The 27371-nt window shown below is 35.9% G+C and overlaps 1 protein-coding gene across 1 annotated transcript in view; it reads right to left on the bottom strand.

Moving 5' to 3' along the window:
• ADAMTS16 (ADAM metallopeptidase with thrombospondin type 1 motif 16) overlaps positions 1-27371 on the bottom strand; it is a 246212-nt gene that overhangs the window by 65524 nt on the left and 153317 nt on the right. Inside the window, exon 18 of the mRNA XM_021004427.2 lies at positions 7190-7316. Within this exon, the coding sequence (XP_020860086.1) occupies positions 7190-7316 (127 nt within the window). The remainder of the gene's footprint in view (positions 1-7189; positions 7317-27371) is intronic.

The following is a 27371-nucleotide window of genomic DNA, read 5'->3' as shown; positions in this document are numbered from 1 at the left end:
GAAATACAAAGACCTGGGCTCTGTTACCTCCTAGTCATATCACTTTGACCCTCAGTTTCTTCTTTTGTAAGCTAGAGATAATAATAGACCATATTTTAAAATTAGTTGATAGTTACAAAGTTCTTTCTACACACTCATCTACGCACATACATGCACACATACAAAGAAAAAACAAAATAGATACAAATATCTTCTCTCTCTTTTTTTCAGAAGAAGAAACAGATTAAATGATAATGCCCAAGGTTACTAGAACTAGAAACTGTCTTGAGAGAAGCAACTAAAATGGCTGAGATAATGGAAAAGTTTCCATATAAAGATTAAGCAAAAAAGGCAAGGCTTTACCAAACATATTCCAGAATATCAAAGATAGGAAGCACCCTTTGAAGGACTCAGTTTTAATATAAGTAAAAATATAGACTACTTAATATAGTAGGTCATATGTTTTGAGACTTGTTAATGCTGTACATGCTGAAAATAGATTTTAGATACATTTAGATTCATTATACAGAAAAAGATAGTTAAGTGTGTTAAAGAATGTTAATCCCTTGAGGAGAGTCCTATGTGGAACATATAAATAAATGAAGAATATTTACAAGGTAATTTTGGGGGAGGGGTTGGGGAGAGTCACCAGCAGCTAGGGTTGATTGAGAAAGGCCTCATTTAGCAGGTGGTACTCATGTGGAGATCTGAAAGAAGCTAGGGAGTCTTAAGATATAGAGGGGAGAACAAAGTGCATTTCAAGCATAGGGTGCCACCAATGTAAAGGCACAATGATGGAGTGTCATGTATGGAAAACAGTGGTAAGTCTACTTGGACATAACACATAGTGCACAAAAGGAGAGTTGTGAGCAATACACCTAGCAAGGATGTTGGAGACAGGCTGTGAAAAGACTTGAAATGCTTGTAAGCATCCATGTGGAGGTTAATTGTTTTGATCAAGTATGGAATTTTTAGCATTCATATGTTAATGTGAGTATAAAAAGCTCTGGGATAAATTGTGAATTGAATTAATTCAAGAGGTCAGATGATAGTTGGTGATAAAACAATGATAAGGAAAATTTGACTCAACATCAGGAAAATCACTCTGCTTTTGAAACCTAATAAAATTTCAAATGGCCTCATGTGGAAAGCAATGAATTGATATATTTAAAACTGGACTAGGCAAGACAGAAGAAGTATGCCCTAAAGAATAATACTGAACAGACAGGAAAGAGAAGAAATGACCTAATCAGTATCTTCTTCTCTCCTATCTGTGGTTCCCTAACAAAAGGAAAGACTTGGACAGTTTTGGTAATGTATATATATATATGAAAACCCCAGGGCAGAGGAGAGCTTTGCCCTCCTCTACTGGGGTTGCTAGGGTCTTAGGTTTCTTTCTATTATAGGACTCATGGGAAAAATTTATTAGTGAGGAAACATGGCTTTAAACATGAGAAATAGAAGAACAATGCTTTTATTTAAAAAAATCTTTAAAAAAGAGAACTGAATGGCATAGTTCTTTCTACAACTTTTTTTTGGGGAGGGGGTAGGGAAATAACACTTTTCATGATTCTGAGTTACTTTTCTTAACTCTATCTTCCCCTACGCCAGGGGTTCTTAAGCTAGGGTCTGTAAAACTGTTTAAAAATATTTTGATAACTATATATCAGTATAATTGGTTTTCTTTGTAATCTTATGTATTTTATTTTATCCATTTAAAAACATGATCAGGATTCTATAGGTTTCACCTGATGAAAGAAGGAGTCTATGAGACAAAAATGTTTATGAACTCCTGTCCTAGGCCATCTAATGCTATTGCTTCCCGAAATCCTCCTTAGTTTGGTACAATTAGATGAGACTATGCAGGCATTTTATCCTTTGCTAATTAGCAATTAATATTGATACTGCAGTTAATCCCTCATCAATTTTAACCCTATTAACTTAGAATTTGTCACAGTTCTCATAGTCTAAGAGAGTAGAGTGGTATAGAGGTTAGACAGTCAGCCTCAAAGCCAGAAAGACCTGGTTCTGAGTGTCACCTCTGCACATAGTAGCTATGTGACCCTGGGCAAGTCACTTATCCTCTTGGTGCTCTAGGCAGTTTTCTAAGTCTTAAATTGCAGAGGATGTACCAACCTGCATTGGAAGTAGAACTCTTCACCAGATAGTATACTATACAAATGTCATCACAAGGCTAGTCCCTATCCTATCTCTATTTAACCTTCTAGAGTAAAATTTACATTTACATTAGCTTCATGAAAAAGCATTTGCCAAATGAATCGATATATTAAAAAAAAAAGTTTAACCTACTTAGAATAGTTTTCTCTTAAATTTTCTAATCTCTATATTTGTAATATCAGTAAGAAAACCCCAATGATTTTTTTATCTATTAATGGTATATACTAACACTGTTTAACAACACTATCTAAGTCACTATTTCTCAGGGGTATATGTACTTGAAAGCCAAAATATTACATTTATCTAAGACTATTTATTAATTCAGATAGATTCTGGCTCATTACCTCAATAAGTGATATTTACATATGAAGCATAGCTAAATAAAAGATATCGGGAACCAAAATATGTTTCTGGTTCAGCAGAAGGCTAAAAAAATATAACAATTTTGTCATTATCATAAATGGAATAAATTATAGGTAGAATAATTACAAGTGGAATAAATTATGTTAGAAATAGAATAAAACTATAATCATTCTTATTTATAATTCAATTATGTGCTGAAGGAATTTTTAAAAGTTACATGTATTTTCTCATGTTAATTTGGAGGAAAAAAAAGTTAAACACATGGTTGATAGAGGGAAAGATGAGTAAAGATAGTAGCATAATCAGTTCCCAGGAATGAGGCAAAGACCTGACTTCTTTCTTCTTCACTTTCCTTTGACAGGATGATCATTTTACCAGATAATCATGCAGTCTCATATCCTGTCTCAGCAGACCATGATGTGATATTCCTAAATTATCCCAAGCTACCTGCATTTGTAGATCGCTTAAGCCAGCTGGCAGAATGATCCTGTGACAATTTGTCCAATTGCAATTCTCTTTTTGTTATAAAGCTATTTGCACAGTCTTCATGACCAGCTATGTTAAAAATGGCTATTGAGCCAGGTTCTCTTGGGTACATAAAAACCTCATAGGGTTGCCTACATGCTTTCAGGTGCATAAAAGTGTTGTAATAGGGGCATAAATTAGCAATATGTGCTTCACTATGCACATTGGGAAAACTTATGAACCCCACGAAAATCACTGCTCAAAGTTATGGCACACAAGCTACAGGCCTTCCACCCTGAATGGTAGTGAAAATTTATGCACTGGAATTCCTTGTACAAATCTTGAATATTCCCAAATGTCAGCAAGTCTTAGTAGCTCACAGAGCCAGGATATAATTAGATGGAATTTGGACATTCACATTGGGTACAAACACAAATATTTGTCCTATTAAATTGAACTAAACCCGGGATGAAGAAACGAGCAGTTAAATGAAGTTAAAAGTAAAAATAACCTGATTAGAAAGAGGCTAGGAGAAAACCATTTACATTGATTCCTTCAGGACACCATTTGAACAGCAAAATAATAAACAGCAACAATTATCTCCCTCTCCTCCTCCCCAAAAACCAAATAAGCAACTTAATATAAACTGTTCAGGTCTTTCCTCTTGTTGTAGGGCCTTAGACAGAAGAGAATAGAAGCTAACACTGTATAAAGTGACTTCAGGTTGTCTCTGCTTTGTGGGAAAAGGAAAAAAAAAAGATAAGGGATCAGAGACAGCTTGGAAGGCGCCTCTAGTAGGAATGATGCTCATGATCACATTTTAGGGCTGGGAGTATTAGTGGTATGTATACATTTGGTAGCTATCATGGAAAGTGCCTCTGACATTTATCCAACAAAACCTGCCAAATGGTCTTATCTTTGTTCTCTAAGGGACTTAGTTTGTCTTGTTAAACAATGTCTATTGGTTACATTTGGAACCAGCATTCATTTAATAATTCTTAATCCTTTTATTCTGAGCTAGATCTTATGATCTGCTATTTCTGTTCTTTTTACCTTAGCAGATGAAGTCAGGCTTGGACCTCACCTGTATTCTGAGGAAACAGGGGCAGAGGTTCTTCAGATATCCATTGGGGGGAGTATGTTAGCACACAAGAAATCTGCAGTTTTCACAGTACCCTGCAGACACAACTTATGCTGAAAAGGGAGAATTGGGACAGTTTCTGTGAACCAGACTCTTCTAGTTAATACAGTGTAGCAAAAAAACTACTGAATTGGGAATCAGATAAACTGGGTTTCTGGTCCAGCACCTATATGATTGTATAGAAATCACAACATTTCTGAGATTATATCCTAGCCTGCAAAATAGTGATAATACCTGCTTTAACTATCCACATACTTGATATGAGGCTCACATGTGATACAATATGTAAGAGTATTCTTTAACCAAAAGAACCAACTTGTTACTTTAATGGTCCATGTCTTTAGAATTTCCTGCTACTCAATGAGTGTACTTGATGATAGGAATCATTTACCATAAAACTTGTGCACAGGGTTTGGGGCCAGCATTAATCTAAAAATTTTTAATAGGCAGGGGGATGGGGAGGAAGGAAACTTACAAGCTGGTTAGGTAATGGGGGAGAACTGACAAGAGTGGAGGGACTATCACTTAATGTTATGGGCAGTGAAGATGCAGTTTACGTAGGATTTATGTGAATCCCATAGTTCAAGTTGTTCCAATGACATTACACTGCAATTACAATGCATTACAAGCAATATTTGGATGGGACTATAATGAAAGCTGCAAATTTTCTGCTCAACTTTATCATACATATAGGCAACAATATTAAAGGAAAATTGACCATTAAAAGTGCAAAGTAAACCACCTGTTTTTTAAAGATTGTCCTTTTGATGACTGCAAAGCAATACTGTTCTCAAAGTTGTTGATTTTTTGGTTTTTTGGTTTTTGGCCAGGCTCACTTCACTTGTTAATATGCATAATTCTATACAGATGACTCCCAAGTTTGCATTTCTACCTCTAATCTCTCCCCTAAACTCAGGTTTTGCATTTTCAATGCCTGCTAGCCATCTTCCCCTACATGTCCCAAGTGACACAATGTAATCAATGTAATTAATTTATCTTCCTGTAGCCAGGGACAGAATAAGAGAGAAAAGATGGGTCAGGATGGTCTTAGGATATACCTAAATGTATGGGCATCAGGAGAAAAACCAATGAAAGTTCAGAGAAATAGTGGTCAGAGAGGTAGAAGAATCAGAATTAGGAAAACAGAGGGAAGAATATTAAAAAAGGAAGACTTGATCACCAAAATCAAATACTGAAGAAAGCTTAAGGAAAACATGGTCTGAGAAAAACAACAACAACAACAATGGTCTTAGCAGTTAGATCATTGGTGATCTTGGAGTGAATAGTTTCAGTAAAGTGACAGAAAGAAAGGATAGATGGCATAAGGGCTCAGTTGAGTGGCAAATGACGGAGTGGATGCGAAGAGCAGATTATACCCTCTAGAGTTTAATCAGCTAAGCAAATGAGAGAATTAGTAAACGAACTTGAAAAGTTACATAAGGTCATAAACAGAGAGCTAAAAGGGACCTTAGAAATCTCTTCATTTCTTTTAAACCAGGCCCTCATCACCTCATGCCTAAACTATTCTAATTATCTGCTGGTTGGTCTGTGCCACATTTCTCCCTATTCTAGTCCAATTAGTTATCAAACTGATATTCTCAAAGCTCAAGTCTGACCACCTCTCTCCCACCCAATTTAGCCAATGCCAATGGTTTCTTATTGTTTCTAGAATCCAATATAAAGAAATCATCTGACTTATAAAATCTTCATATCCTAGCCCCTTCCTTGTTGTGAGGATAAAATAAGAGAACATTTTTAAGTATTTTACATACCTCATACATAGGTATTATTAAGAATGATAATAACCATTACTGTTATTCCCAACTTTCTAATTTTCTTATGCCTGACCTCTCCTCCCTCACATATTCTGCAACCCAGTGACACTGGCCTCCTTCTGTTTCTTGGATATGCCATGCCATCTCCCAACTCTAAGCATTTTCATTGACTGCATCCCTCCCCCCACCTTCCATGACTAAAACTCCTTCTTCATCTCCACCTCCTTGTTTCTCTAGTTTCCTTCAAGTTTGAGCTAAAGTCCTACCTTCTACAAGAAGTGTGTCTTAATGTTAGTGTCTACCCTCAGTTGATGACCTCTTCCAGTTTATCCAGTTACCTTGTTTTTACATAGCTCTTTGAAGGCAGACACTGATTTTTTGTTTGTTTGTTTTTGACCTTCCTTTGTGTCTTCAGAATTTAGTACAGTGCCTAACACTTAGAAGACACTTAATAAACACTAGCTGACTAATGGGAATACCTCTTTATTCTTCAATTCTTGCTCATCTGTGTGCCAAAGTAAAACTGAAAAGAGTACAATTTTTGAATAGATATCATTGACCTTCATAAGACAGCTCTGCAACCAGTAAATGAATTATAGGAAACTTACACTATTTGCATATTCATAATTTAAAGTCATGCATTGCTTTGTAATGCAGAGAAGTTTATATTACTGGAGTATTAATGCAGAGGAAGTATGATCATTTGTCAGACATGACATAAGGGGGCCTTCCTTCATTGGACTTTGAGTTGGACTATGGATTAAATCACCTGTTATGTTTCTTCCCACTCTCCACAAAACTATAATTCTCAAAAACAAAACAAAACAAAACAAAACCCTCTAGAGTTCCACATCAGCCTATGCTTTGTAACATTAATTCCTAATATAGATATATATATGTATGTGTATATATGTATGTATAAACATAAACACACACATATATACATCTACATGCATATGATGTTATGATACTTCAATATTATCCCATCTCATTAGTTATTATATCTAAAATAAAAAATGGTATAAAGCATAGCAAGTAGAGAAGTTACAAAGGAAAAATATCACTCTGGTTATAATATAGTTTTCATCCATTTCCCTATTTGTGGTTATTGCTATCTCTTTAGAATACTTAAGGTTTACTATAATTTCATCTATAGGTCTCTTGCAAAATCTTATAATGTTGCTTTTGTCTTTTACATTTTTAAAAATAAAACTATCCCTAGCTGAAGTACTTGATTTCCAGTGGCATCTATGGTAACTTGAATGTAAAAGTCAAAATTGTTTCTTACCTGGGAGGACAGGCTGGCATTTTACAAGGTATAATCCCTGTAACTGGTCGAGTCCTTGGATTGCAAAATGATGTATTGACTTGAAACCTCATGTCTCGATAACATCCTTCTTTTGTGGTCATCTGTCCTGTAGACAAGGAGCAAAATAGAAGATAAAGCACTACATAGGATTAATGGAATATCAGCTGAGTTTAATTAACTACAACTTTTATCTCTTCTTGAATATCTTTTGGTATTTGTGTGGTTATGATAACTTCTGCTCCCTACTTTTAGTATATTTATTCTGCCATATGATTACTGATCAATTAGGCCACTATGGAGATCAAATCTTCTTAACATCCCAATATAATACTTTTTAATTCCAAGATACTCAGTCTAGGGAGTATGCTTGGGCCAGCTTTCCCCAGAAGCTCCAGATAATTACTTGTACTTGAGTTATGTTTCAGTTTGAGTTTGAAATTATGCTCTAAATAGAGATACAATGGGAAATGATAAGAAGTATAAGCCAGAAAGGAAAAAAAAAAAAGAAAAGAAACAATGAAAGTTACTTGCTGATTCCAAATGGCAGGAATCTCTAGGAAATGCTAAGTGCCAAACCTCACTCAAGAACTGGCAAGTTTCAGGACTTGCTTCTTCTTATGTATGAATGTAACTTATACATTGAGCTTGCTAACATCCTTTGAGAGACTGGAAATGAAAGGCCTATTCTAAGCCTCCTTCCTCCTTCCTCCTCCCCACAGTTGTTTAAGATTTTAGCTGTGGAATTTTCAGTTGACTGAAAATGAGCCAAATGGCTCCATATACTCAGATTTGCACAACCAGAAAAAAAGGCATCCAGGTGGCAGTAGGAAATATTTGTTCAGATCAACTTCTTACCAAGGGTTAAGATTGAGGGAATTTGGAAATTGGGGAAGCATGGAAAGCTACAGAAGGAGGTAGGCAGAGGTTTTTAATCTGGCCTCTGTGAACTTTTTTTAAACCATATTTTGATAACTGTTTGCTTTTTAATCTTTTATATTTTATGTGTGATTCTCAGAAGGGGTCCATAGGCTTCTCCAGACTGCCAAATGGGTCCATGAATATGAAATGACATAATATTGGTAAAGTTCTTAGCACAGTGTTGTGCTTAGGAATAGAATACAGTAGGCACTTAATAAATACATGTTTCCTTCCTCCTTCTATGATGCAAAAAGAGGTTAAAAACCCTTGGTTTAGAGGAAAAAGCATTGGTTTTGGAATCAGAAGACTTAGGAGTGGGAGATAGTCCTAACTGGCCCTCTTACTAGGTATGTATTTATGGGCAAGTTACTCAATTTCCTCTCCTGGAATCAGTGTCCTAATGTGTAAAATGAAGACACTTGTACCACTCACTTTACATGGTTGTAGTGGGCTTAAGTAAATAAATTTGTTAGAAGTGCTATTAGCCCTTTGTGAGCGGTTGAGTACTTTATGTCAGCTATTATTATATGCTACTATGGAGCTGATAGATGAGACAAACATATGCATTTTGGGGTAGAAACATGGAATTCTGAGTGCTAGTTTATGTGATAAATCTCTAATTTTCAGTGTTTATCCTATAACAAATTCTTTTTTTTAATTAATTCTAAAAAAAAGATAGAGTAATAATAAACAGCAGCTTTTGAAGGAGGATACCAAAGAACAGCTCCACTAAAAAAAATAGAACTTATATGTTTGGTATCTTAAAAAAATGCATTGATTGAATTTTTTTTTCTTCCTTTAGTCATATAAAGCAATAAAGGGTCTATGCAACTGAATTACCCGTGCAGTTCCCCTCTTCCTCCTCCTTCTCCATAGCCCAACCCAATTTAGAACACAACTTCTACTGACATTTTGAAATTTACCAACACAGCTGAATTCACATGCTATGACAGATGATGAAAGATTTGCTGACAAGGTAGCTGACTAAAAGAGTAGTTTCAGGTTTAAAAAAAAAATAAAGACAGCTGGTTGTAGACACCAGCCTTTTCCCTCAATCCCTCCACCCCCAATCTCAAAGATTAAATTCCTATAAGAAGTCAAACTCTTTTTTTCTTAAAAAATTAAACGTCTCCAAAATACACAATGGTAGTTCAATTGGAATAGGGCTTTTGCTTTGTCAAGAAAGAAGAAGCAATTCAGAGAAAAAGATATATTATGCAAAAGAAGATTTTTTTTTTTACAGTGCCAGGGTCTTTCTCTCTGAGGGTCAAAGAAAGGAAGTAATCACAAAAGAGGGAGCTGTTTGGGCCAAAGTATCATCATTCCATTTCCTCTGAATTAGCTGCTTCAGAATTTTGCTCTAATGAAGCAGGAAAAGCTACCATGAAATCCTTCTGCATAAAACCCTTTCTTCATTCTTCAACCTCCCCCCAGCCCCAAGTAATTGGAGTAAAAATTCACTTTTACCAAGTGAAAGTAATTACATTACTCCCTGAAACCTATTTGTGGCCAATTTTTTCTCCATTGTTCCAAAGTTTACCACCATTTCTCCAATAAGTAATGTCTTTTCTAGAGAAATTAAGGATCCCGACTTTTTTTTTTCTCCCAGACATTTTGGGTTTTGGTTTTGACCAGGCCTGTGATTTCATCATTGTAGGCAGCTTCTGGGTAGAAACTTTTTCCATTGAAGCAGACTGACTCTTTCTATGCAGTTTATAATCTTAGAGAATTGCCTGGGACATTGAGAGGTTAAGCCACTTTTCACCTAGCCAGTATATGATAAAAGCTGGCCTTAATCTCAAGTCTTCTGACACCTAGGCTGATTCTAAGCCTACTTTGCTGCACATGCTGTCAACTGCAATGTTAAGAGAATTAATTAAACACTTTGAGCTCCTGAAAGGCCAATGGTGGCATGGAAGTACAAGTCAAAAACTAAGAACACCCTTGTGGTTCCCTGTGTGGATTAATTGCAGTTTTTGAACTGGTTACTATAAAGAGGAAAATTCATAATTTTGCAGTCTGAACACTGTTGTTCTATCACAACAATTTAGTATAATCAAGAATTGGTAGAGCAATCAGTTTTTCATTGGTCAAATCTGCAATCTTTCAACATAATTTATGTTCTCTGAGAATTACATTTGGTCTTTTTACTTTTTTTGGGGGAACCATTTAGTAAAGTGCTGTTATAGTCAAACAGGGATGACAGAAAACATGAGGGGCAGGAAAAAATGTAATTGGGATAAGTGAAAGCAAAAACTTTATGAATTGCCACTCATCGATTATTTTTTAAAACAATAACAGAAAGTCAATAATTATTGTATTCAGCAACAATAGATTAGAAGCCTCATTTTGAATGAGGAGTTAGATATATCTTATCCATTCACCAATTCATTGATTCTAAAAAACATCAAGTGATTGCTATGTGTAAGTGCCTACAGAAATACAGAGAGCAACAAATCATGTTTCTTTCCTTCTTGGAACTTAGAGACTGGTAGGAGAGATAAGGCCTGGGGGAAAGAGGGCCTTTCCATTAGCAATGGTATCCATAAATATTGTTCATCTCCTCTAATCAAAAGATACATTATACTTGTGTAAGTTCAACCCAATTTATTAGAAAGAACCCAAGATCACATTTATCTTTTCAAGCTCGTGTAGTCAAGGGATGTAGTAAAAACGGTTGTGTTATTCAACTATTTGGAAGAATTAAGGGACTTAGAATCATTAGAGTTTAGAGAGAGCTTATGCATAATCTAATATATTCCCCCTTCTACAGACTTTTTTTTTGTTTTTTTTTTACTTTATTTACAGATGAGGAAACAGATGCAGAGACACTATCTCTGGAAAAAGCTCCTATCTAATTATTTACTGATTCAACAAATACTTATTTATCAGTGGACAACTTACAGGACCAAATATTGCTCTGTATATTCTAAGTATTTATGTGCTATTGGTTAAATCATAATTTACCATAAATACAATAACTTAAGTTAGTATTATATTCTTCAATTATAGTTGGGACAACAGAGGCATAACTCGATCACAATATATAGAAATAAGTGCCTGAAACGGTACTTGAGTAAATGCTTTCTGTTTGGTGATAAGGAATAAAGATGTGGCTATAAATACTAAATGGAACAAATGACTTGTGGTAGACCTGTTTTGCAGATATGCTTAGAGGCTCTCTAGTCTTTGGCATGGTAATTGCTTTGACTCAAAACAGGAACAGATTCTGTAAAATTTAATCTTGGGAAAATACTAAAATGCTGGCTAATATGCACAGTGAGGAGAGCAAATAATCTCATCTGCTTATACTTCAATTCCAAAATCCAATTTTTTGATAGTGTAAACTGTATTTCTTTATTAAAGGCATTACTATATTAAAATTTGGCTGAGCCTTGCCTTCTGTGAAGAAATCAAAAACTTGTGAGCTTTAAAAATACCTATTAAATCAAAGCATAGTTTTTTATTTATTAGTGGCCACTGATGACCTATAATAAAGGTACAACTTCTTAGCTAAAATAAAAAGGAATTACTTTTAGGAAGTGAAATGTAAGCAGAATAATAACTAATTTGACAACTGTTCTTTCCTGTTAGAGATGGACTTAAGTCCAGGCTTTACCCAAGGCAAATACTTGTTAGATGGTCTGTGTTATGAAAAATATTGTGCTGTTTCCAAAATCTTAGTCTGGGTAAAATTGAGTGGTGTTTCATTTCTTAAATTCAAAGCTGATTTCTGGTATTATGTAGCAAAAGACAGAATACCTGATTAAATATCTGATCATACACCCAGTGATACAAAGGACTGAGGACTTTTTGATTTGGTTATCTATGTTACTAAAACTTCCCTCTCTGTTGATTACTGCCTTTGTGACTTTAGGCAAATCACTTGAAAGTCAGTCAACAAGTTTTCTTAAGCTTTACAAGGATACAAAGAAAGGCAAAAACCATCCCTGACCTCAGGGAGTGTGCATTCCAGGGAGAACACAACATGTAAATAACTAGCTCTATTCAAGCCTTAGACAGAGTAGACAGAAGATAATCTTAGACGAGAATGCACTAGCAGCTGGAGAAAATACAGAAAGGCCTCCTGTAGAAGGTGGAATTTAAGCTGAGCCTGGAGGGAAACCAGGTAAACTCTGAGACAAAGACAACTAGTGCAGAGGGATGAAGATGGGAGATGGTGTCATGTGCAAACAATAGCAAACAGACCAATATGGCTGGAGTGGAGAGTGTATGGAGAGGAGGACATCTATAAAATGAGCTAGAGAAGGAAATGGCAAACCACTCCAGTATCTTTGCCAGAGTCACTACCTGAAACGACTGAACAACAAGATCAACAACAAAGTTTAAGAAGGCTAGAAGGGTACGAAGGGGCCAGGATATGAGTTTTAAATGTCAAAGAGAACCTTAATGGACCTCATTTTCTTCATCTATAAAATGAATTGTTGAGCTATATGGGCTTTAAGGTCCCTTGGAAAAGAAGGCAGAATTCCAGAATCTAGAGAAAGCTAGATGTTGTTGAGCAACAATAGCAATATTTGGCAGAAAAGGTTATAGAGTACACACAAAGCTCACAATTATAGCATATATACAAACCTTTTGGAATAATGCCATCAGGAGCCTATCAGCACACAATGCCCAAGTGTCTACTATGTTGAAGAATGCATACTAGATACCAGGGACCCAAAGAGGTCTAAGGCATCATCTCTAAAATCAAGAGGCTTATAAATCTATGAGATATAATGGATATATACAGAGATTTTAAAAAATTGCAAAGTTAACACATGTGAAGAGGCCAATGAATATGTGGTATATAGGGCAAGAAAATGAATCCCATTTCTTGGCTCTACCAAGGGCTGGAGTCCCTCAGAAGTCCCGTGGCAAATGCTTATTTCAGGTAACAATCACTGTATATCTCCAACATTGCAAGAGCAGAATATCTTATTATTAATGTTATTATTTAGAATAATATGATAATATTAATAATAACAATAGCAGCTAGAATTTATTTAGTGATTTAAGGTTTGCAAAGTTCTTTTATCCACACAATAACCTTTGGAGGTAGGTATTATTATTATCCCCCATTTTACAGATGAGGAAATGGAAACCAAGAAATGTTGTTACACACAGTTAGTATGTGCCTGAGGACATATTTGAACTGGGGACTTCCTGAATTCAGATCCAATACTGTACTACTTAGATATCTTGTCTGTCTCAGTGTCCGTCTCTGTGTCTATCTCTCTCATATATGCATATATATATATATATATATATATATATATATATATATACATATACATATATATACACATACACACACACACACACACACACACACACACACACACACACACACACACCACCCTTCTATACTTCACTAACTTAAGAAACCTGTGGGGTCTTTCCCTCCAAGACTGATTTTGTTTTTCTTTTGAGGAGGCAAACTAAGCCATCTTTTGACTCATTTCTTGCCCAGCCTCTTACCTAGACAAACTAGGACTTGGGAAGGAACTTAGCTTAAAAAGGCCAAGGTCTCCCACTACAGCTGGGGTCATCTCCAGTTGTCCTGACCACTGGACTCTGATGACTCTGGAGGAGAGAGTGAGGCAGATAACTTTGCATGGCTCTGCCTCACTTAAATCCAAGTCATTTGAAGTCAAGACATCACCCTCCTGATGTCATTGGTCCTCTTTGAGAACAAAGAATAAATAGCAATAACTTCAATAACTAAGTAACTCTTCCATACTGGATATCCTCAGACATAAATACACAAATTTTGGGTCTCTTACTAGTATACATGGTTACCAGGGATCAAGAGAATGTGTTAGTGCTTCCCCCTCCCCAGCCTAGAAGATGGAAGATGGACCATAATGGGACTGTTGTGACTTCCTTGTGTCATTGTATTCTTTACCCCTGGGATTTGAGACAGATTATGTGAGTGTATAGAATTGACTTGCTTCTGTCTCCTTTGGCAGGGCTAAGTAATGATGGAATGTTGTCAATCAGATTTTAGTCTCATACAAACTATCTGAATTGAGTAAATGAACTAGATCTGTTTTGTGGAGTAAAGGGAAGTAGTAACTGAGTATATAAGCTTTGACTGACTTTGAGTGACAGTTCCATGACAACTAAGTCATAAAGGTTGTTAGGTAAGTAGAAAGTAGAGAAGACCTTTCAGGTGAGAATAGTATAAACACAAGTGTTAAAAATGGAATGCTTCACCTTCCTATCCCATTGAGCCAGCATCATATTACTTGGCTGCTGCTGCTGTTACACTTCTCCCTACCTGAAACAGCACCTTCACCATTGGACTTCTGCATGTAGAATCCATTTGTTAGTCCTCGAGTGAGGGAATTTATTCATTTTTGTCACTTCCACAATTGGGCCTAACATCTTGACTGATAACTAAGTGAGTACAAAGTGATCTAGCCCACATACATAACTTGCCCTAGACTCCATAAAAACTTGACAGCACATTCACAACTTCATCCCACCCATCCACCCATCCATTCATTTATCCATCTCTCATCTTTCTGCTGCCACATGTCCTCCTGCCCTTCTATTACTGCCAATTCCCTTCTTTTGTTCCAGGCACAGTAATCAAATTAATAGTACTATTAGCTTAGAGGGTGATAGGGAAAGAACTTTCAAGGATGACTTCAAGGTTTTGAGCTTGGCACAGATTATGGCAAAATTAATGTTATAGGTTTGAAGAAAGATCAATGAATATTTATTAAGGGCCTATTGTGCTCCAGGCATCATAATGGTCTGTAGGGACATAAAAACAGAAAATGAAACAATCCTAGGTCTCCAGGCAAACATTTTAGCGAGAGAGAAAACATGCGCATATAAGTATATACAGAGAAAAAGAACAAAACAACAAGGTAGTTAAGGAGAAAGGGCCCTGCTGAAAAGTTTTATGTAGAAAGTCTTACTTGAGCTATATGTTGAAGGAAGTAAGGTTGTCTGTGAGGTGAGTGTAAGGAAGAAGTACATTCCAGACATGTGGGACACCTAGTGCAAAGACATGGAGATGTAAGACAGAGTGCCATGTGAGGGGAATGGAGAGGACAGTTTGACTAGATTATGGATTGTAAGCAATAACTAAGGCAGCTAGAAAGGTAGGCTGGGGTTATGTTGTGAAGGGCTTTAAAAGCCAAGCATAATTTATCTTAGAGGCAACAGGGAGGCAACAGGAGTTTATTGAATAGGGGTATAACATTATCAGATCTACATTTAAGGACAACCAATATACCGGTGGTATAAAATATAAGATAATAAGCAGTACAGTGCCATGTTACAATTCTCATTGTTAAGAAGGTACAAAACCGCAGGTTTACTGGTGGAAAGGAATAGAGAAGAAAGAACCTGTTATTGACTGGTTGAATAATGTTATGGGCCACCGGATTGTCAGAGATAGGAAAAACCCAAGGAAATCTGCCCCATTTGATTATTATGGGTTCCTAGAAATTCAACATCAAAACTTAGTTGTAAACAATTATGGGATGCCTTAATATAGGTGGAAGAAGCTTAAAGGTTATAAAATATCCTTCCATGTCTTTGTGGATTTTAGTCCAGTGAAGTGCTACATAGCCTCGTCCTGTGATATTGCTAAGCCATGTGGGCAATAAAGCTTACAATGACACCTAATTAGAATTTTGATTATCTACATAACTCTCAAAATTGAGAGTGTCTCAAAATTGCCATCACTTGGAGGGAGAGGTTTCTCAAAGCTGTTAAGAGATAAGTACCAAAAGATGCAAGAGAAATGGAATCTTTGATGCAGGTGGGTTAATTAGACTTGGAAAAGAGGAATAGTCTTTCTCTGAGGGAAAGAAAAGGAGGGAAGGAGACCAAAGACATGATGTTTTGAGGTGGTGAGTAGGATGTACAAATGTTTTGTGGCAGAGTGGGGAGAAGATAAGGAGACATATTGGAACACCTCAATATTTTAAGTAGAATAGAAGAGAGATCTTTACTTCTACGTATTTGTGAAAAAACTTTGGCTGATGTAGAGCAAAACATATGGAGTCTATTATACCTGTACTCCATAATCTGCTCTGGCTTCCTATTTGCTTCCGAGTGTAGTTTAAAGTGTTGACTTTAATCTATAAAGACCTGTATGGCTGGGGACCCAGTTAACGTAGGGAGTACTTTTCTCCTTACTCAAAATTGCTGTGATTAAAATCAGCTGGAGAATTCTGCTAATAGTCCCCAGACTTGGATTGTAGAGAATCATAGATGGGATGTTTTCCAGGGAACTTCCTGATCTCCAGTTCCCTCATGTGTTTAGTAAGGTCCTTGTTAGCTGACCTTCCAGGCATCATACAAGTTCTGTCTTTGGGTTTGACAAATCCCACTAGGGAGTTTCTAGGTTTTAATTTAATAGGAATTTGAATTTGTAAGTTTAGTTCAATTAATATTTTTCACGTGGAACAAGACTGCCTAGGGCAACAAATTCATTTTAGTGAAAGCTAATAAAGCAAATACAACTTATATTAAATTATTTCATAATTTAAAAATAAAATGAAATAATTATTTGCACATAATTTTTCATTGAAAGATCATAAACATTTACCATTTATCAAGGTTTATTACATTTTTGTTGAGAACCTGAAAGTTCAAACTCCCAGTTCTTTGCTCTAACCACTGTTATCTAATTCCTGTGTATGCAGGACAACAAATGGGGTTTTATGGGGTTTCCATGATGGGGGAGGGATGAGAGAGGGAAGGCATTCATCTAGAGAAAGAGTTAGGATTTTCTCAGAGGCTTTACTTCAAACACCTTAGCCTACTTTGAAATGGGCATGTAGACTTTTTGATTTCATCTATTAGAATCAAATATTGGAATCTCTTCCTGAGGTGAATAATGATTTACCACTGTCAGCTCACTTCAATTACTTCCTGAAGTTCTGGAGGAGAAATAGAAAGGAAGATAAAGCCCACCCATGGTTTTGGGGATGTCTTATTTTGACTCTGCCTCTTCTGAAGCAGGTACAAACTTTTTTGGAGTACAACATGAATATGGACACACAGAACGCTAGAGCTGAAGGGATATAACTGATCAGGTCCCTTCATTTTACGGACAAGATATATAAGAATACAAAATGTACTACATGTAGAGTAATACACATTTTGATCAATGATCCAACACACAAAACATATCTATAGTTTGAGCTGGTCATAAAGGAGGCATATATTATGTCAGGAAACAACCTCTCCCCTGTCTCCCTGAAATCCCCCTGCCCAACTTCTTTTTCAAAATTTCATAATGAATTGTTGTCATAGGACTAGTGCTTTAGACTCTGGACTTGGAGTCAAGAAGACCTAAGTTTGAATTCTGCTTCAGAGACTTACTAACTATATAACCCTGGACAAGTCATTTATCCTTTATTTGCCTCAGTTTTATCTGTAAAATAGAGATAATAATATCACCTAACTCCCTGGGTTGTTGTGGAGATCAAGTGAGATAATATTTATGAAGTGCTTTGCAAATCTTAAAATGCAGTTATTGTTGTTATGATAAATGGATTTATAAGTATTATAATAAATGTTATTATCTTAAAAGTAGATCAGACTGAAGACAACATTGGAAGAATGCTAATCTAGGAATTAGAAAACTTGATTTCTGTCCCAGCTCTTCCACTAGCTGTCTGTGACCATTTGGTATGTCATTTGTCCACCTTTCTTGATTATAGTTTTCCTACATAGGATTTCAATTGCTACAAATATAGTATTAAAAGGAAACAACTGAAATACACTTATTAAAATATTTTTAAAAATTTTATAGATTGTAGTGAATTATCCCGGTATTAAAGGCTCAATTCAATTCAACAAACTTTTATTGTGTCTATGTAAGCACTACTGAAAGGTGGCATGGTATGTAAGCAAGACTTGGCTTGGGACACATCCTGGATTAGCAGAGCAATCCTAGGAAAGACATTTAAAATCTCAGGACCACAGACACTTGCAGAACCATTAACGATCTGCATTCCTCCCCAAGAACAAAATCACCTATCTGGGCAGAGCCAAACAAACAAAAAACAGCATGAATTCTATGCCTTGAAGAGTTCCCAATGTGCCTACTTGGTGCCTATTTTATGTTTCATCTCAACAATCTAGTTTATCAGGTTTCCAAGGCCATTTGTCAACAATCTCAGTTATCAGGTTTCCAAGGCTATTTATGATATGTATGTATCTATCTATCTATATCTGTAGATATAGATAGACAGATAAAGCATCTAGCATTTATATGCCAGGCACTGTGCTAAATGCTATGGATAGAAATATAAGCAAAAGAATATGGTTCCTACCCACAAAGAGCTTACATTCCACTAGAGGAAGAAAACACATTAAAAGCTAGAAAGAGAAGTGAAAAGGGGTGGGAGAAAGATACTTGTGAGGGCACATCTACTAGGGTGGAGATGGAAAAGTCTGGAGATCTGGGATGGACCAGGGAGAGAAATGAGTATGGATGGCCTTGGCAATAAGTAAACAAATTAGAAAAGGGAAGAGTACTACATACCAACCCACTGATGGCAGTAAGAAATAACAGCTGAAGGTGGTAAAGAGAGGAAGGCTAGAATATTCAAATAGAAGAACATAAAAATCCAGTAGACCTAAGATGGGTCTTCCTGACTGCAGGCCCAGCACCTGTTTTCACTGAGCCATCTAGCTGCCCCATACTTGTCAACATAGTCTGCTAATATGTTCTTTGTGAAACATATACACACACAGAGTTAGCACTACAACAAAAACCATTCCAAATATTTGGGTTAAGCAGTCAGTATATCAACCCTCACTGTTATCAGGGCATTAGAATATAAAACCTTTAGCTGCTTCCCATCCCTAAGATTCTAATCTAGTCCATTCTCATCCAGAAAGTTGGTATTTCTTCTATCATTGAAGACTGGCACAGAAGAGTTTATAATCTTTTGTCAATGCATCCTGGTGACTTAACTCTTACATTTGGTAACATTTCTATTAATCCTAAATCACACCTGTTGTAATTTAAAGATGGGAGGTCAAAAAGCCACTCCTCTGTAGACAATCACTCTTCATATTACTGGAAAACACCTATTTATGTCACTCTCCATTCTGTGCCTTCTAAGTGATATCAAAACAGTGTGCAAAGAAACTAGTCTCTAAATCATGATGACTTAATTCAAGGGAGCTACTCATCTGTGATCTTACCCTGTACCTATACTACTTGCTTATTATATTTAAGACAAATAAAGGGACAATGAATAAGTCACCATAACATCGATATAAGTATAAACAAAATTGAATGAAAGCTATAAAGACATCTATCTTATCCCTGAGCAAATTTAAAACAAACCCCAAAAGCTACAATAATGCCATTTAGAAGACATAGACAAGGAAAAGACACCATATCTATTCATTTATTCTAATTCATTCATTTTAGAGATAAAGAAATTTAGGACCTTAAACAGGTGACTTGCCTAAGGTCATGCATATGATAAATCACAGACTTGAACTTATGTTCAGGTCCTGTAAGACCAAAGTCAGTGTCATTTCTGTTATATTGTCTTGCTTCCTCTAGAAGTCTTTTAATAAAGCACAATTATGAGAATAACCTTGGTGAAGTGGATAAGAGAACCAGCTTTGAAACCAGAAAGACCTGGTTCAGTTCCTGCTTCTGAAACATTTTGGCTGTGTGACTCTATGTAAATGACTTATCTCACTGCCCTAGATGACTTTCTAACAATATAAGTAATAGATCTGTATTGGTAGAAGGAATTCCCTCTTTCAATGAAATCACAGCTCCACTCACCATTACATATTTGTATTGCTTTTACAAGGTTTCTCCTTTACAACAACCCTCTGAGGTAGGTAGTAAAAGCATTTTTATAGCATCTAAGCTCCCTGAGGGCAAAGACTATTTAAATTTTTGTCTATGTGTTCTCAAGACAGCACAGTGCCAAGCAAATAGTAGGTGCTTAATAAGTGTTTGTTGATTGATCATTATTTTAGAGATGAGGATACTGAGGCTCCAAGGGTTAAACAACTTGCCCTTGGCTTATGGTTGTAGCTTGTTAAGAATCAATCAATTAATGAGTAGTTATTAGACACCTACTGTGTGCTGGGGATATGAGAATAGTAAATGACACAATCCTTACTCACAAGGAGCTTACATTGTAATGAAGGAGACAAAATGAACATGTGTGAATATACACAAAATAACTGTAAGGAGAATAAATCAAAACAAAGTAGTTACATACCAGATTGCTTGAGAGGAAGGGCTACTGACTTTACTTACTGACTTTCCTTAAGGGTGCTGTATAGAAAGTGTTGCTTGAGCTGTGTCCAAGGAAGAGAGGGATTCTACGAAGTGAAAGTTAGGAGGGAGCATGTTCCAGATATGTGCAAAGGCACAGGGATAGGAGATGGGGAATTGTGGATGATTAACAAAGAGAAGGTCAAAATCAAAAACGAATCTAGGACCTTCTAGTACCTTCGAGTGAGCCGTCTTTTATAACAAGCTGTTTTTCATCATTAATTGGCATGGTTCTGCCCCTACCATCTTCAGAACCATTAATAACAACCCCAGTATCTTTAGCACTTCATAATATTTGAGACACTTAGAGTTGTATTTTTTTTCATTTAGAGAGTCCTTAGACTTTCTTCAGAACCGGGTAACTGGGAATGATATTTTTCAAATCTTCTAGCACTGAAGCCTTATTTTCTAGGCTACAAAAGACCTCAAGCTATTTCCCAGAAATCCATTCTGTTCTGGGATTAACCCCATTAACCTTATAGAGAGCTCTGCCAACTCTTGACTGTAGATCTCCAAACTAGTCAAGGCTCATTATACAGATCAATAAACCCCCATCCTTACTGAGCCCAGAGGCCTCAGCAGTCATGTCATATCATTTGCAAAAATATGGAGGATTGTGAAGCATTCTTCAGAAGATGTTGGCTGAGTTATGGGGTCAAATCAGGTTCTGGGAAGCAGAATTGTTCACAATTTCTCCAGCCAGGCTGAGTATATATCTGATAATGGATTTGAAAAAGGATTTAGATGTTTCTTCCCCTGGCCAGTGGTCAAGTTCATCAATAAGGTTACTGAATGAGAATAAATTCATACGAATGCAAATTTAGATAGCAGTCTGTCCAAAGGCATTTTCTGGCCAAGGTCTATTTTAAGGTCAGATTCAGGGAGCATTGCCTGTTACAATCAATTTTATTTGACACAATGTATTCTCCTTTGTTATTGAACTAAACACATTTGGATGAATTAAGGACAATTTACCTGGGTCCTGGCATGTTTTGAAAGTACTGTTTCTATTCCACTCATCATCTAGTTTTTGTTCTGAAGGCAAAATAATAAAGTGTCCTCAGAGGTATTGGAATCATGCTGCAGAAAACTGGCAGATGGTCTCAGAAAGATCCACATTAGTAGAAAGGAGAGGGAAAGAATCTAAAGGAAACTTGAAACATGAAGTAAAAATGCAAATAGAGAACAGAAACTGAGGAGAAATGCAAAGATGAATTGTTCCCGTAAAGATTGGTGTATTTAATGAGCAATGCCTTTGGAAACCAGCTCTCTGTTTTAGGGAAACAAATACTATCCTAAAGTACATTTGGGATGAGTTTCAAATAAAAGATTTTGATACAACAAATTAGAAGAATGAAATTAACCTCAAAGGACACTCAATCCAATTCAACTTTAATTGCACAACCATTGTGTGTAGAACACTGTGCAAAGTACTGTGCGCATAAATTTAGATAAGACACTGTCTCTAACTCATAATGCTTATAGCCTAAAAGGGAATTAAGATAACAATAGAGGTAACATACAAAATAGAATTTGGTAAACATGGGACACCAGATATTTAATACTTATGTGACTTAAGAGAAATCACTCTAACTCTGTGAGCCTGTTTGCTTATTTGTAAAATGGGTGTGTGTGTGTGTGTGTGTGTGTGTGTGTGTGTGTGTGTGTGTGTAGCTCACATATCTTCTGAGGTCCTTCAGACTCTAGATTTATGATTTTATGATCCTAATTGGCCAAAAAGGTATTAAAGATAAGGTTGGGGAGGGGGTTAGTGGGAGGAAGAAGTAAAGTCATGGAAAGCAAAACTTTGTCATTTGAAGTAAGCTAAAGTTTAAGGATTCAGAGGAGGAATTGAGGACTCTTCTAGCATATGAATTTTGCATCATGTTTATTATGAAGCAAATCCAGTGACAGGAAAGGATAGGGAATGAAAGTGGTTCAGTTTGTTGTCTGTGTAAAATACATGGAAAGGAATAAGAGGAAAAGAAAAAGAGGAAGAGGAGGAGGAAGAAGAAGAACGACAGCAGCAGCAGCAGCAACAACAACAAGGATAAAACCTTGAGGAAGAAACAATTTAAAAGAAAAGAGATAAAGAACCAGAAAAGGAGATGGAAGAAGAATGTTTAGGGCATTCACAAGAGAACTAGGATCATAGTGTCTCTGAAGCCAAGGGAGAAGAAAATATCCAGAAGGTAGGCTAAATCAACAGTATAGAAATACAGCTGAAAGGTCAAGGATGATTAGGACCAAAACAAAGTCATTGGATTTGGTGATTAGGAGATCACTGGCAATTTGATAGAGCACTTTTAGTAGAGTGGTAGGAAAGCCAAACCGCAAAGGACTGAGGAGAGAGTGAGTCATGAGAAAGTGAAGGCATTGGGAAGAGACAACTTTTTTTCAAAACTTTTGGAAGCTGAGTGGAAGAGAGATGGGACAATAGCTGGGTGAGGTAGAAAGACTAAGGGAAGGTTCTACTTTATTTTTACGTTGGAAGAATGTGGGCATATTTGTCAGCAGATATGAAAGAACCACCAGAAATGAAGAAGTTAAAGATGCACTTGAAAAAGAGGATGATTGCTAGAATGAGGTCCCCTTGAGGAAATGGAATCAAGATGGAAGGTGAGAGGTTAACTTTAGTGAGGAATAGGTTTACTTCTGTTACTAGAGGAAATGACATCTAAATAAGCTAAGAAACTTTGAAGAGTGGAGAGGAGAAATTAAAGAACATTCTGTCAGATGGTCTTAATCTCTACAAAGTAGGACGCTGAGTTATCTGATATGAAATGTTGGGTGTGAAAGGTTTAGAACATTTGTGGTGGGGAGTAAGATAAATATTTCTCTCAAACTTGAAGCAGTTACTATTTGATGATTCTATCTATAGACTTGACCATAGCTGCTGCCACAAACATTTATCATTCCTTTAAAGAATACCAAAATAGTCATGTAAGTAAATCTTTCCTTGGAAATGGAGACTAGTACATATATAATGTATGGAGTCTCATGAGATAATGTGTATAATTTTTATTCCATTCTATGTGTAGAGACACAGATATCAGAAACTACCCGAGAATACTTAACACAGAATAAAAAGCACAATTATAGAAAGCTGAAATAAGGTGCATTATTTGGAGTCATGTTCCACTGCAAGACTTTGCAAGGCTATATTTGAATGACAGCTTCCATGGTTAAAGCCTCTATTGAGAACTATAGATTTAAGTGTGCCATAGTCATAAAGGTAATGATGATTTGCTATTTGTTGGTTGCTGTGGGAATGCACAAAAGAAGAAAACCCAATCTTCAGTTAACTTTATTCAATTGTTGATTTTCTTGAGGAACAGATGATTTCATGGCTTTAACTGTCTACGAATAACAAGGAGAGAATGAACCGTCCTTTAGTTTTTTTTCTTTCTCATCTTACCCAGTTATCAAAACATTAAGGATGCAAAGATATTTTTAACCCTAGCAGTGGAAGGAGGAGAATGATTCAATGTTATTGAGCCAGTCATTGCCTGCTATCCAAGGATGACCATGGCAACATAGAACCTGTCTGCCCTTGTTCTAGAATGTGGGCACTTGAGCCAGTCTACTGTCCCTCAGGAAGGGAGTTCTGCATGAGTTTGGCATATATACTGTCCCATTAGAAGCTATGGGACCCCTCCTGTTGTCTTTACTTTCCAAGAGGCTCAGGGGAGCTGCAGATAAGAACAGGAGTGGGGATTCTCTACCCCTCCCTTCTGTATACAGTTATTTCTTCTCCCACCTTTCCCCCTTCTACTTCCATGATGATTACCCTCACCTTTCCTTCTCTCCTGCAGATAACTTTATAATACCATGTGAGATGACATAGTGATACTGAAATATCAATGAATCATGAATATTGAATAAAAGTACAATACAAGAGAACTAAAATGGAGATTAAATTTTATAATACTTGTCTTGAATATTGCAATGTCATCCCATATAGGTCTTAGTACTTTAACTCACAGCCACTGGCATTACTTAGTTGCACTGGTGACACTTAAAGCTAAAGAGGTTACTTGTCTCTGTATATTATACAAAAGAATACTAGAGAAAAATCATTAAGTAAACTGAAGAAATAATGTTTTATGGATTGATGAATGTTGAATAATCACTAGGCATCAACCTGGAGGAAGTTTCTATAAGAACGCCACAGGGTTCTGTTGATAGATCCTACTCTTTTTGAGGCCTTGATCAAATTGGTCTGGATGAAGACACAGAAGTCATGCTTTTTGAGTTTGAAGATGGCAACATAATGAAAGAGTAACTAAACAAATGTCAATATTAAGATTCAAATTATGTTACCATGTTGGAACAATGAACTAAATGTCCTACATTTGGGTAAAAATCAATCAATAAATTGAAGAAAATCTGCTTCAGCAGTTCATGTGAAAAAGATCTGGAGGATTTTAGTTGATTAGAATTATGATCAGTGGTGGATGTGGCTGCTAAAAATACCATATAATCTCAGGTTGTATCAATAGATGTAGTATTTAGACAACAGGAAGAAATAATTCCACTGTTCCCTATGTTGGTCACTCCACATATGGAACATTCAATTCCTCTTGCAATATTGTGAGAAGCTCATTAGGAATTTAGTTTGTGGCTGTGAGAATGCTAAATGGACTGGATACCATCTCATGCAAGGAACAATGAAAGACAATGGAACTATTAGGCTAGGAGTTCCCTAAGGTAAAGAGGATGTATATAAATACGCTCTTATCTATGAAAAGGGGGGTAGTTATTCTGTATGGCTCTGAGAGACAATACTAGGGCCAACGAGTGAGAATTTACAGGTAAACAGATTTCTGTTCTATGTAACAATAAGAGCTGTTCAACAATGAAATGGGGTTTCTTCAGAAGTCCTAAGCTCCTTGTCATTGGAAATGTTGCAATAAAGACTACAAGACCTTTCTGTGGTGTTACTATAGAATTGGTGAGTCGCTGATGCAATGACTTTAAAGCTCCATCATACTTCTTTGATTCTATTATTTTATGAGAAATGAAATTATATAATGAGAAATAATACAATAGCAAAGGATAAAAATGTCTTTTAATGTGAAATATGAGATGTGTGTAAAGTTTTTTTTGTGAAAACAAAGTACTACATATATATATATATATATATATTATATATATATATATATAGGTTTATTATTATGTAGGCTCTTATTAATAATAATTTCTATAGAACTTTAAGGTTTTCAAAATGCTTTATCTAAATTGTCTCATTTGATTTCCACAACATCCCTGTAAGGTGGGTACTGTGGTTAAGTATTATCATTTTTAGAAAAGAAGCTAAATAAGGCTAAGAAAGTTTCAATTCCTTGAAGGCAAAATTAGCACTGAGTTATTTTTAATATTGACACTTGCAGCTCTAACATGCTCTCAACTCTATCTGCAATATGCAGTGGTTAAAAATAATTGTGTGTTTCAATGCAGAAGCCATTTCACAATATTCAATCTATAATGATCTCCCTTAGTTTAAATGAGATAACTCTAGAGATATATCTTTCAAATTAAAGGAAAGGGCTGATTAAGAAGGGGCAAGCATACTAAAGATGTTCCTGCCCTATCCTTCCACAAACCTTAGGGAAAAGTTTTGGCTAGCCACTATAGCCAAGTTCAAAATCCTGAGATAATGTTGTACAAACAAAAATATTTCAATTTGAAAATTAGACAAATTGTAGCTTAAGAAAGTCATCTGGTGCTCTGGTCAGCTTTAAGATTTGTGTGACATTATTTAAATGGGGATTACAAGAGCATTTTAATTTAAAGGATAATCATCATACCAGGGCATAATGCAACCTATTTAGGAATTTTAAAACAAGACTGAAACTCCAGATTTTAATAAGCTTTTTCACTTGGAATAGAAGCACAGCAAGATAAGAGATTAGTTATTTAAGACACAATGAACCAATTGAACCTTTTAAGCAAATCTGCTTCTTATTATATTATTTATATATGCATATATACATATGTGCGTATATATAAATATATATGTATGTATACATATATACACACACATATAAATATGTATATACATACATACACATATACATATATATGTATATATACACATATATACATATATATATACATATATATATATATACACACACACGTACACACATACACACATAATTTAAGACATAATAATTGCCCTAAGAGGAAAAAAATAATCTGGCAAAAGTAAAGAAGTTATTTTTCCATGTTAAGAATGTTTTTACTTCATGACAAGAACCTCACTCCTCCCTTCTGACATACATGCCTATGTATAATAATAATCTGGCAGACAGTAATGTATTTGACTTGCATGAAGCAAAGATGACAGGCAATAGATCTACCTTACACATTGGATTTCATGTGACTACAAATGGCCTACTGGGAGGCTGAAAACTAACTGGGATGAATGAGCTAATGGTTTAGAATGTCTGTAAAAAGCCAAGATAGACTCATCATTTCTGACATCCGGTGGATCAATCCTTTATTTTAAAAACCAAACTATTTATATCTTTTTGTTTTTACATCACTTTCATTTCAAGATATATCAAAAAAGAAAACAGAGGAAGGTATAGAAGTGGGGTAGGAGGTAGGGATAGGTGGGGGAAGCAGTTCAACAAAACTAACCATCACATCAACCAAATTTGACAGTATGCATTTTTCTATACTTTCAATAGTCCTCCTTCTTTCTGGGGGTAATACAATTGTTCCTCCCTATTTTGGGAATATACTTGATCTTTATAATACAGTGTTGTTTCACTTGTTATTCTTTCAGTTTACCTTATTGTATTGATTAAGTAAATGTTTTTCCTGGCTCTGCTTACTTCACTTTATATTAGCTTAAAGAGCTTTCTCATGCTTTTCTGCAATTCCACATTCACTGTCTCTGACAATGCAGTAGTATTATATGACTTTCATGAATTA

The sequence above is a fragment of the Phascolarctos cinereus genome, unplaced genomic scaffold, assembly GCF_003287225.1.
Source record: "Phascolarctos cinereus isolate Bilbo 61053 unplaced genomic scaffold, phaCin_HiC Scaffold_4;HRSCAF=312, whole genome shotgun sequence".
NCBI classification, from domain to species: domain Eukaryota; kingdom Metazoa; phylum Chordata; class Mammalia; order Diprotodontia; family Phascolarctidae; genus Phascolarctos; species Phascolarctos cinereus.
The sequence above is the reverse complement of the archived record's forward strand: the minus strand, read 5'-3'. Positions and strand labels throughout refer to the sequence as shown.